The 13,035-nt window shown below is 42.6% G+C and overlaps 1 protein-coding gene across 1 annotated transcript; it reads left to right on the top strand.

Annotated features, from left to right (window-relative positions):
• The first annotated feature begins 41 nt into the window (after window positions 1-41).
• On the top strand, window positions 42-1,678 carry LOC119218820 (trypsin-like). Its single transcript, XM_037473543.2, has 5 exons — window positions 42-105; window positions 261-408; window positions 841-1,094; window positions 1,194-1,330; window positions 1,475-1,678. The coding sequence occupies exons 1-5, from the start codon at window positions 66-68 to the stop codon at window positions 1,622-1,624; spliced, it is 729 nt and encodes a 242-aa protein (XP_037329440.2). The 5' UTR covers window positions 42-65; the 3' UTR covers window positions 1,625-1,678.
• Window positions 1,679-13,035: the final 11,357 nt, after the last annotated feature.

The raw sequence follows: 13,035 nt of genomic DNA on the forward strand, positions 1-13,035 counted from the left end.
AAAAAGGGGCCGGACAGGTGTGTATATATAAATACTTGAACTTTCTATTAGTCAGATAAGTCACCATGAAGGCCCTGATATTCCTGGCGTTACTTGGAGCAGCGTGTAAGACAAAAATAATTTATATTTTGAGCAACTTCCTATCCACGTGTTTGCAGGAATTTTTTTCACCAGTTGTATGTGTTGTGTTTTCTATGCATGGCAATGGTAAAGTATTTCTAGCTTGTTCATCATGTCATAATCCTCACATGCGGTTTCAGTTGCTGAGGATGAAAAGATCGTCGGAGGTTACGAGTGTCCCAGACACTCCGTTCCATATCAGGTGTCTCTGAACGCCGGGTATCACTTCTGCGGCGGGTCCCTCATCTCCAGCCAGTGGGTGGTGTCAGCTGCCCACTGCTACAAGTCGTAAGTCAACTTATGGACTAGAGAAGTCCCGAAACGTCCTTTCATCAAACACATGATCGACAGTGGTTGTGAGTGAGTACTGTGGTTTCATTGGTTTTCTGCACTCTGTAGGTGCACGGCCATGGACCAAACTGAACACACAAGGTTGAAAGTAGGGGTTTCCCTCTGAAGTGGTTTTTGTAAGCAAATTGGAAACCGTAAAGATGGGGGTGACATGGGTCGTCCTGCACTGCTCTGTTGAAGGGTCCAGAGCCATTGTGTGAGCAAATCTGCACCCAAACATGTAGCGGCTAAGCGTGTCTTTCACCACATCCGTGCTTTGAAACGGCCCCAATGGTTCAGGTCCTTAGCTTCGTGACCTAGCGATGATTACTAAAGCACTCGTAGAAATCGTCTTTGACAAAACGCCTAAAACTTTCCCACCTCCTCCAGTCGCATCCAGGTTCGCCTCGGCGAACACAACATTGCTGTGAATGAGGGCACGGAGCAGCTGATTGATGGCGCCAAGATGATCAAGCACCCGCAGTACAATAGCTACAATCTGGACAACGACATCATGCTGATCAAACTGAGCCGCCCTGCCACCCTCAACAGCAACGTCCAGACCGTGTCTCTGCCCTCGCGTTGCCCCGAGGCCGACGAGAACTGCCTGGTGTCCGGGTGGGGCAACACCTCCGCCAACGGAAGTGAGTTGTAGTGTGTGCACCACATCACGTCCGTGTAATTCATGGACTATTTACATATCAGTAGGTACTGTGACAGAGGCTGGTCTTCCCACTCCACAGACAACTTCCCTGACAGGCTGCAGTGTCTGAGGCAGCCCATCATCGATGACCGGATCTGCAAAAACGCCTATTCCACCCTCTTCACCGAGAACATGGTTTGCTCAGGATTCATGGCTGGAGGTGCCAGCAGCTGCCAAGTGGGTCCAAAATAGTTTTCTTAAGGATTCAAGGAAATATATATCAATTTAATACAAACTGACTGTTAGCGGAGTTGTTCACCACGACGTCGTAACATACCATGGCTTTACTCTAACCTGACATTTATTCTTTTTGTGTTGCAGGGAGACTCTGGTGGTCCTCTGGTGTGTAATGGTCAGCTGCAGGGAGTTGTATCCTGGGGTTACGACTGCGCCATGCAGGGACACCCCAGCGTCTACGCCCGTGTGTGCCGCTACAACAGCTGGATCAGCACCACCATGCGCAACAACTAAACACCTACACTCATACATTGATGCTTACAGGCTGACATTACAACACCATGATCATTATTATGTTATTAGTTTATTTAAAAGCGCCTGTTGTATTACTCATTCATAAATAAACACCCCAGGAATAACCTGCATAACATTCTGCTGAATTGGACAATTGAATACAAATATTTGATCTATCCACTGAATTTTTTTTGTCTTTTTTCATTAAGTTTCACTGTTCACATCAACAAGCACTTGCTTTAAATTGTTGTATTTTTCACTGGTTCTGTGTCCGTTTTGGACTGACACAAGGCCACCGCTGTCTAACTTCCCAATAAATAAATGACCCAAAGATCAACAAAAATGTTTTTGTTTAAAACGAGCTATGGAATTCACACTTGTTCTACTATAGACACATGCATTACTATGACATACATCTCGTACCTGGTAACCGCAGGCAACCGATACGGGAGACAAGCAAACTTGAGTAAATAAGCAATAAGGGATTCCTTGCCTGAATTCCTCAGATGGCACTTTGTAAACATTGCTGTTTCTTGCTTGCTCCGGCAACTAAAAACGTACAAAGGAAGAGGCAGCAGAGGGCGTAGCTTAGCAAACATATCAAACAGGGATGCATGTATCCATATTTGCAACAGGAACAGAGGCAGCAAAAGGTCTCCATTTTCTTCTACCTTTTTTTTCTTCTTCATCCCTTGCAGCAAACGTTGTTTCATGCATACGTCAACATGGCTTAGTAACTTGTCTACATTTTGTTTGGTTTTAAATGCTGCGGTTCATATTGCCTCCTGCATAAACAGTGTGTACTGCAGATGAGGACCAGTAGCCTCCTTAAGTTGAATAGGCTACATATTGGGTCATGGAAAATCTGGATCAAAGTATTTACTTAAGTATTTCACCGCTTTAGTATTATTGTATTTCTCATAATATAGAACGCTTCAATTTACTGTAAAATCAAGTGTAAAACAAATAATATCAGATGGAGTATCTTGGAACCATGCTTTAGAAAGAAATAGGAGATATATATATATATATATATGTATATATATATATATATATATATATATATATATATATATATATATATATATATATATATAGGAGAGACTAATATGAGGTATCTGACACATAAAGGGTTGACAATCATTGGTATAGTGCATGGCATATCCTTTATTAGGGATAATAATATAAAACAGAAAATGCAGAAAACAATGACCAACCTGCTTTGCTGTAGAATTGGTTGTTCACGCAGGGAGAAAAGCTCCTTGTGCCCGGCAGGCTTCATTCAATATGTAAGACCCAAAAAATCAATTACCAGTTGTCAGTCAAATGACTTAACAGTTTTCTCAAAACCACATATGGTGCAGATTTGATTAATTGAACACACACACACACACTCTTCTGTTGTAGGAGAGTGCCAGAAGGGCTTCGTAGCTTCATGCTGTTTCTCGCAATTAGCGTTACTGTTGGTCCTAAATGTCTCGTTTAAATCTGATTGTCAACACAAACAAATATTGTTCATGAAAATGTTCATTAAGCACCGAAGTTTGTGAAGGCATGCTAGTTTTCCATTAACTAATGTCCAATAAGTATTTATTTAAATGTTATTTGACACAATAACCCCTTTGTTTATTCAAAAAACATTTGAAAATATGTGACTTTCTTTGTTCCCACCTAATTGTAAAAGTTTTAATATTTGCATAACTTCAGGCTTATGGCTTACTCTTGTTTAATGCTAGTGTGTAAGACATCAATTGTAATTTTGCATTTGATTAATAACATTCAATTATTCAAATTTGTAATGCTACAGTATTACTACAAAGGATTATAAAAATGATCTGTGAATTTTTAAAACACAAAGTTTGTAGACAGTAGTCTACTTACTTTTAGCAAGTTCTTCTCTCGACCTTGTCAGTAGGTTACATGATGACATCCTACCTTGGTAAGTAGATCCCAACCTCTATAACAGTGTCAGGAGTATCCAAGGTGCAAGAATAAGTCGCTGGCTGCTTTAATAGGTATCTCTTCATTCAGTTTAAAATAGTTTGTTATCTGTCACTGAATCCTGACATCAATACATGTGACAGAAAACCTGTGAAAAAGAAATTGGTTCTCTCTCCTACACCGTGCCTGAATAAAAACAACCCATCAGAGCCAGAACATATGAGGGAAAAAATAGACAATCCTGTAACAGATTTGTGATTCATGGTTGATCAGCGCTTCCTAACTTGATCGTTTGATTGGAGTTCAAGTGCTCAAGAGTTCAAGAGTTCAAGAGCTTGATGACATGGATTAAGAGATGCCTTAGACACTGGCTTCCCTTTCTCTTCAATTCATTTGTGAGTTCACTCCACTTTATATCTACCATTTACATTGGTGTAAATAGTTAATTCATGCGTACAATATAGTTGCTCCCAATGCATCCATGTTATAACTGTTGTGATACTCAATTCCCCAATCTCTTATATGTTCAGATTTCTTTAGGTGTTTGTCCAGGACAACATTTGCATTTGGCTCCACAGTGCAGTTCGTGCGTCACTTTTTTGAAAAATGGACCCCAATGAATCAAATCGATAAATAACAAAATCTAAAACATATGTTAAAACCTTTTTTGAAGGTTTCTCGTAGGTAAAACGTTGAGCCATCAGTGATTGACAGGTGGATCAGCCAGTCACGCTGGTTTTGACCTGTTAAAGTTATTCTTTAAAGGAAAGTTTACAGACTCACAAACTCCTGCTGGTGGACCTCTTTCGCAGTGACACTGGGCATAATTGCAAATTGAAGAAAAGGGTGAGCTATAAATGCATAAAAATAATAGTAAAAATAAAAACGTTGTTTCATAGCAGCTAAACCTCAGTGCCCTAACATCAGCTGCTAGCGTGCTAAGGTAGCAATTAGCTCACAAACTGGCGTTAACAGTGTCCACACACAATATCCAGTAACGTTAATTCACATTCCTACATTTAATGTGAGGTTATTATTAGTCAGGCAGTCGAGCTTTGAATGGAGTTAGTCCCAGTTTAGCCGAGCTAGCGATGCACTTGAAGAGGAGTGAGGGAGGGAGGCGTGAAAACTCTGCTAAAAATCCCTCTTTAACTCATCCGCGAAACCAAAGTGAGTCAAACAGCAAGCGGTTATGTTATAATGTAATGACACCGTATGTGTGTGTGCCATGTTCATGGATCCCCCATTGAATCCCAGCAGAGGGCGGTGTGGTGACACACATTTCACATCTCAGGCCCTTTCCTCTATTTCACCAGACGTCAAATGTTTCCAACAATTGTGCTGCAGTCAGCAGGCGAGGAGACAGCAACTTAGTGAGGAAGAGCCCCACTGGATGGTTGGTAACCTTTTAGTTAATTTTTTCCCCCTTAATAGCATTACGGTCGGCAAATTTGCTGCTCAGACTGAAGTACATTGCAGTGCATGTGTAATGTGTGCTCGTGACTTGAAAGAAATTTAGAGGTGAGTGTGAATTATTACACATTTTATAGGATGAGGTAACGTTTTTCTTTAGATGTAAATGCTTTCCTTCATCATTGATTCAGTATTTACTGCTAGTTGCATGCTATCGTTTTAGATTCAGACAGTAGTTCAGGCCTCTGCTTTCCAGCTCCCCTTGGAAGAAAAGGCGTTACGGAAGTAAATATTCTATTACTAAAAGGACCTCATTCCTGGCAAAAAATGTGGTTTCTCTCTTTACCTCTTATGACCTGCCTGCTTTGTCCTTCGTTCTTAGGACATCATCTCAGGACATCATGTTAGTGAGAGGTTTAAGTGACCTCATTGCCTCATTCGTGACCTGCAACAGTATATTCAGGCGACCTTCAGCATAACTGTACATTGAGATTTTATTAGCTGTAATTTTTAAAACGTCTCAGGTTTACATAATGTGATTTATTGTGTAAAATGTAGAAATAATGGCAAACACTGGATATTATTATTTAATGTTGTCAATTCAAAAATATTAGCAGGTTGATAGCATTGCGTATGGGATCTGGTAGCTTGAATAAAGCTGCTCCTTATTTGGTTCAATATTTTGACTAATGATTCATCAAGAAAACAATAGTTGGATTGATTGATTGCAATACTTTACGCATTATTTGTGTGTATTCCTATCATTGCTTTTTTTCCAGTGTTTTGTTGGAAGTGTAGTCTGACACTATGAACCGCCGAAAATACAGAAAATCTCATCGTTTTAATTATTGCTTTCCTTGACCCCAAAAAGTCATGTATTTATTTTCTGCTATGTAGGCTAACATGATGTGCGGATTACCACCAGCGTGTGAAACACTGCATCTAAAGCGAGTGTGTGTGTGTGTGTGTGAGTGTGTATACACACACACACACACACACACACACACACACACACACACACACACACACACACACACACACACACACAGAGCAGCCCTATGCTCTCTATATCAGCCTGTCTAAGCTTCTTCCCCTCCCCCTCTCAACATCTCTCTCCCTTTTTTGTCCCCCTCGCTCTCTCCTTCCTGAGAGAGAGAGAGAAAATAAATTTAGAGTTCAAGTGCACAAGCAGAAAATAGGCTGAATAGGGGGTAGTCGAAGCAGAAAGGAAACTAGGAAAGGCATCGGTAGGGGCAGGAAACAAAGCACACAGTAGCTCTTTCTCTTCTTCCTCCTTCCTTGTTATTTCCCTCTCAGAGAGGGAAGGTATTAGCGTTGGAACAAAGGGGTGAAAAAATGAGAGCTGAAAATTTGAATAGCGTGAGCATGAAGAAAAAAAACAGAAAAAATGTATTCCTATTCGTCCGCCCTCCTCTTTCCTCTCCCCATCGACACACTCCTCCTCCATCCCTCCCTCTCTTAGATATTTCTCCATGAGCCCCCTGGTCTCGCTCTCACTCTATCTCTCTTTTTCCTCTCTCTCTCTCTCAGTCTCTCTCTGTCTTCTCACTTTCTCTCTCCTCCCACCTCTTCACCCACACACACACACACACACACACACACACACACACACACACACACACACACACACACACACCCCGGAGTCCTTCCCACTCCTTCCCCTCACGCGCGCTTACTACCCACTTCCAGTGGAGACCGCAACAAGCTCGGTTTTACTCCCTTTTTTTCTTTTACTTACCAGTTTTGCTTGGGTTACGTCCTCGTGTTGGCAGGGACCGTCACTCCTCCCGCGCACGGCGCCCCTGAGAAAACGCAGGCCACGGATTGTCTCTGCCTAATGACAAACTGCTTGTCCTTTCCTGTCAGCATTTTTTTCCTATTCTTTTGCAGTAATTTTTTTTTCTTTTCTGTCAGAGCTTGACCTCTGTTGAGAAGCATTTATGAAGCAGGAAATGAGTGTTGGAGAAAAGGAAAAGAGTGAATGGACAGATAAAGGGGACACAGGCAAAGAATGAGAAAATGGAGAGCGTGGTCTACGAGAGAGAGAGAGAGAGAGAGAGAGAGAGAGAGAGAGACAGAGACAGAGAGGTAGGAGAAAGAGTACCGGTACTGGCAAGAAAAAGGAGGGGGGGGAAGAGCAGAGAAGGGGGACCAGTAGGGGATCAACTTTGGAAGGAGGCACGGCTGGATAGGAATTGTCAAAAACGCGGGGGAAAAATGAGAAAAAACAAAACTCCACAATGAGAAGAAGCTGGACTTCTTTTTTTTTCTGCCCCCATGACATGATTTTTCATCACTTCTCCGATCACCCTCTCATTCCTCTGTGAGTATACTGCATGTACATGTCCTTTTTCTTTCCCATACATGCATCATTTGTGCCTTTTGTAATTTTCCTGTGAACCGTTCTCTTCTCCCTCGCCTTTACTAGACTTTATTTTACTTTTTTCCCCTCCATTGCTAATCCCCTCACCCTGTTAATCTTTCCCATCTCTCATCGCGTGACCTCTTTCTCGGTCTTTCCCTTTTTCCTCCTTCCGCCAGGCTTTATCTTGTGTTATCACTGTTCTCTTTGCCTCTCCTTGAAGGATTACCTCTGCTCACATTTAGATGAGGGCTTTGGAAAGGGATCACTGAGTGCACCTAGTTTTATGGGGCCCGTGCACGGGAGGCTAGCACATGAAGGAGGCAGGGTGTGTGCCCTTCTGTGTGTATCTATCTGTACGTGTGTCATGTGTATCTGTCTGTGTCTTTGAGTTAGTGTGTTGGTGTGTGACTGCAGCGTCTGTCGCTCGTGCGATGTTGCTTGATATAAAGGGCACAAAAACTAGAGGGGATTTGTTAGAATGGGGCGAAACAGCAAGGCAAAAACACATTGAGTGCTGCAGGATTTCTTCTTCTTCTTCTCTCATTGCGTGTCTCACTCCTCCCATGCTTCTCCCCCCTTTTTCTGTGCCATCTTCCAACCGTTCATCCGGGTATCCCAAACCTATCTGTCTCGTAAAGACAAAACAGTCCAAGACGCGCTCCAGTACTAACGGGAGAAGATAATGGGTGGATTTTGTTCGACAAACAAACTAACACAGCAGAGTTCTTTTCAACAAGTTTTTTCATTTCCATACCCTGCGCATTTGGGCGAAATTCATTTTGTTTGATGTTGGGAAGTTACAGGTAAAGACGGAGCCTGTGGTGCAAATTACTAATTACTAATTAGGTTTTCGGTCTGCTATCGTCCATCTGCTTTAACCTCCATCCGATGTTCCCTTTTCTCCCGGTGTATCGGCCTCAGATGTCTCCCAGCATCTTTTTTCTTTCCCTTTTTTCCTGTCATGCCTGCTGTTTTTTTTGTATTTCCCTAACCTTCTGTTATCTTTGCCCACATTTTCTATATTACTTGTCATAGTTATTATCTGAAACAGAAGGCCGTGTGGCCGTTGTTCCGAGTGGAATCTGCCGGCAACATTTTCATTTAATTACATTTGTTAGTGTGTGTTACTTTAAACACTGATGAAACATTTTTTTATTTATTTTTTTTGTCTGGTGTAACATCTTTTGTTTATCATTTGTTTGTGAATAAAGCAAGGTTAATGAAAAATTATGTGATGACATGGTTATCGGGAAAGTTTTGTTTAAAACTAAAAATACATATTCTGCGTAAAAAAAGAAAAAGTTGTTAATTGTAGAGCCAAAGCCGTTATATAACAGTTACTGGCCTAGTTGTCTAATAATATTTGGTGTCTAAATGTGTGCCCTAAATGAGTTCATTTGCAATTATTTGATTAGTACACAATCACACGGGCTTTACGGGCAGACAGAATCACTGCACCAAAGTGGGGGACGCTTTTGTTTAGTGGCGTCCGGCCTCGACCTTTCCTCGACCTCCACTATAGCTCTCAAATAAATGAACGGAACGATCTTTGATGTCAACATTTAGGGGGTGAGGGGGTGGACCAAAGTTCTGCAAAAATATAACAGTAGAAGGATAAAAGAGATAAATCCCCCCGGAGCCGTCGACATGATCGGATTTGTTTTTAACTTTGACTTTTACGTAGTTCAGACTTCCTAGCACCTATGATTTCCCCCCCTGAGGGAGTTCATTGTTAATGGCAGTGTAGTAAGGCGCGGAGGTTATGAAATATTACTCAGACAGACCTGGTATTATGTAATGTTACATAACCGACGCCGCAGCTCAGCAGGGTTGTGATCAGAGGCTCCGGCGGAGAAGCTATATGGGTCTGCTTATGGTATGAACTCGCTGTCAGGGTCAACACACTCTTTGCCTTAAAGGGGAAGAGGCCCAGGCTGCTGAGATACCGCAGTATTCACACATAAGGACTTGAGTGCCTGACACCTAAAGGTTGAGGGAATAGACTCACCCCACCTACAGCAGGATCGCGTTGCTGCAGATTGCCTTATTTACAAACGTTATATACATTTCTGTGGGATTTGACTTAACTAAATTCTGATCGGTTTCCTTGATTTAACCAAAAACTGAAATCTTCCTCTAATTTGATTATTGTTTCACTTTAGAAATACTCTACTTTTAAAGATAGCCTGCCATAAGTAGCGTATCCGATTGCCGAATATAACGCACGTATCCTGTTACACAAATTCACGGTTCTACAGTCTAACAGGCATAACCCGCAAGTCTCCACCAGCTCTCTGTGAATCTCAAATGTTTCTCATTCATAATTGATGACATTCAACCGCAGCATACATTAACGGATCGAACAGACCTCAGGAATTCCCATGCAAGCTGTCATTGTGTGTAGCAGCTTCACACTGGTGCTGCTGAATTTGTGTCTTCTCAGCTGCTATTACAGTCAGTTGCTTGAATCCTGTCAAATAAATCCTGTTTTACTGAATAATTCAAATGCGGATAATGTATTTGTATGTCTGTTTTTCAGGTTGAGGTTCTGAGAGAAGACGTGGTTTTTATCAGGTAAGGAAAGGTTTACTTTACCTTTATTTAATTCAACAGGGGACCAGAGTAAGCACCACATCTTGTGCTGTTTTTATGTAAAGATAGAGTCAAAATAAGTGCTTTACTGACCAGAGCGTAATGGCACTCAGCAAGTCAGGAGCACTGGGTCAGCCATTTTAGTCTGTGGCCCCGATCGAAACGTCGATGCACCATCAGTATAATTGAATTTCTCTTTCCTGAGTCATTCTGTCGTGATTAAGCTCCCAGATATGTGCTAACTGTGGGCCTACGTGAAAAGCCGCTCGCAAACAACCTTTTCTTCTGCTGTCGTGGCTATTGATGTCAGTTTGGTGTCAGTTTGCTATAGCACTGTCGGCTGTGACCTATCTTAGTAAGCAACAAGTAGAAGGGTCATCTGCTGGTCACGTCCCGATTATCAGATGTTGCTGAAAAGGGAGAGAGTTTGGGTATAAAGAGCGGTCTGTGGTCTAACCTAGGAGCTGGCTTTGGAGATGCCTCACATTACATTTTTGTCTTTGTGCTGATGTCCCCCCAATGCCCCCGGTCCAGCAGCAGGAGAATGAGGGCTACATTCTGCCTCTGCGACACAATGGAGCCCTTCTTGCCCTGATATTTCCACAATGTGTTTTCGCCGGGCCCCATGCACACACAGACCAAAGATGGACCAGCTGGCCGCTTTACCTGATATTTTGTATTTATGCAGTTTGCTTCCTCAATCTGAATTAGCTCTTAGTAATAACCAGCAGGTTACCAATTTAATTCCCGGATCCATCCGCAGCACGCATTCCAAATTTGGGAGCGTTAATGCTGCTTCGTGAGCCGGGGACAGAAGAAAACACGGCACGCCACTGCAGTAAAGTACGGTGGCGTGGCGTGGGTTAACGTCTGGGGACCGGAGGAATGTGTTCGGGGCGACGGGGAGAATTCCTCAGTCTTGCGCGACTAGGTCACCGCACCTATTTTAACGTGCGCATTGCCTTCCTACATCTAACGGTCCTGCCCTGCTTTCTCTCTCGTAGTTTGTGTCTGTCTGTCTCGTAATCTGTCCTTCTTCCTCCCCGTCCCCTCCCTTCCTTTACATGCTCTCATCTTTTGTTCCTCCTGTCTGCTCTTTGTTTGTCTCCTGTCTCTCTCTTGGGACTCTTTTGGTTAATCTGTCCTTCAGTCGTGGCGTCATACTTTGCCGCATGTTTTTTCCCACTGTCCTTTATATGTCTCCTTGCACTTTGTTTGTTTTTCATCTTGAAATATTAATGCCTTCAGGTCTTTATGGTCCAAACGCCGTTATTCTGACGTTGTGGTTCATCCAGCCTCCGACCCCTTCAATTTCCTATGTCGTCTTTTCCTGTGGTATGTTGAGTTCAGTCCTGCAGTTCCTTTTGAGAGGACGTTGAGGAAGTACAGGGGAGCAAGAAAGAAATAAGTGGACCTATACATTGTTTATATGCCTGTGTATTTGACGTTGGTATTCTTGTTATTAATGCAGTGCTGTGCAGATGGTGCCTGGTGGTGCTGCTCATGTATGATTTATAGGCTGCGTTCCCACATGCAGGCCGAGGGCTTTCATACCAGCTACCCGTATTCCTGAGTGAAGGAGTTTGCGGACTCTCACCTTTTCATTGGCTGACAGCGGGGGGTGACAGACAGACCCCCAAGTACAGGAGAGTTTCCGCTGCTGGCAGATGTGGTGATTTGACACGGTCTGAACCTTGCACACATGCTCACTGAACGGAAGCACGTTCTCCCTTCTACACAAATGGCAACTGTGCACAGCATTACATTCCATCCAGAGGGATATGGGCAGCCACATGTGGAGGTTGCCTTGTTCGTCTGTAATCCACATACTCACACGTATGAATTACTTGTGGAAGTCCAGGTGGAAATGTTTTACCATTTTCTTTTCCACTTGCTGTGACAACAAGTTTTTTCTATTGTATGCTTTTCCGATCTGAACTATTCTACTGTTCTGTTCTCCTCATTTTATAGGCAATTTAGGTCAAAACTAATGGAATTTGAATTCCACAAAAGATACTAAAATGATTAATCTTTTAAGCAAAAATTCACACATTCACTCATTTCTTAGTCTAAAGATGTCAACTTGGGATTTTGGAAAATTACATTAATTCTAAACCTTTTATTGGCTAATCTGGCTAATCTGTCTAATTGAAAAATAAATTGACAAATTGACACAAATGAATGAAAATGATCATAAATTGCAGGCATAATATGCGTATATTTTTAAAGGTATAACACACTTGTCTTTGGTTGACACCGTACCCTAGTAGCTATTCTGTCATGTTATTAGCTGTACGTTAATGTTCATCTTGTGGTTCGTTTAAGGCAAAGAGTTTAGTTTCCTAAAATATAATCATCATTTCAGAAATTAATACAAAGTTATGGCTTGAAAGGAAATGAATGCTACACTAAAATGATTTAACTCTCAACTCTGCGTGTAAATCTGAGCTATTTCAGATGAAGCTCTGCAAAGGCTTTTTCTATCACTCTCTGACACCATGTGTGTAACTCTGCGTGTGTCCGCTATCAAGCACCTAAAGCCCTGGCAGTTTCAGACAGCGAGGGGTGGTGAGACGTGAGTAATAGCAGTGACTGATGATGTCACAGACGGCATCGCGCCGCTTCAGCCGCCCCCCGTGACCCGGCTTTAGGATGCCGGCCGCAGCGTGCAAGCACCCGTGGGTAACACACGCCAAAGCACATTAGAGGCAGGGAGATGGAGAGAGGCGGGGATGGGGCACACAGAACACAGCTCAGGGGGACAGAGAGAGAGGGAGAGACAAAGAGACATAGGGAGACAGAGAGGGAGACAGAAAGAGAGGAGCGGAGTCTTTCAGATTTAAAGAGGAGAGGGGAGAAAAGCTGAGAGAGATGGTCATGTTTGCCTCTCCATTCGTTTCTTCTTTTTTTTTAGCAGAATGTCTGGTTGATGGTGATGTTCTACATCACCGCCTCAGGACTATCTCACTATTTCTCTCTGGCAGTTTCACTTCCTCTATCAAAGCAAAGGAATGGACAAGTCACATTTGTCGTCAGGGAATGAAATTAAATCAGCACTTCCACCTGCCAAATACAGTTT

This window comes from Pungitius pungitius, chromosome 17 (assembly GCF_949316345.1).
Source record: "Pungitius pungitius chromosome 17, fPunPun2.1, whole genome shotgun sequence".
NCBI lineage: Eukaryota > Metazoa > Chordata > Actinopteri > Perciformes > Gasterosteidae > Pungitius > Pungitius pungitius.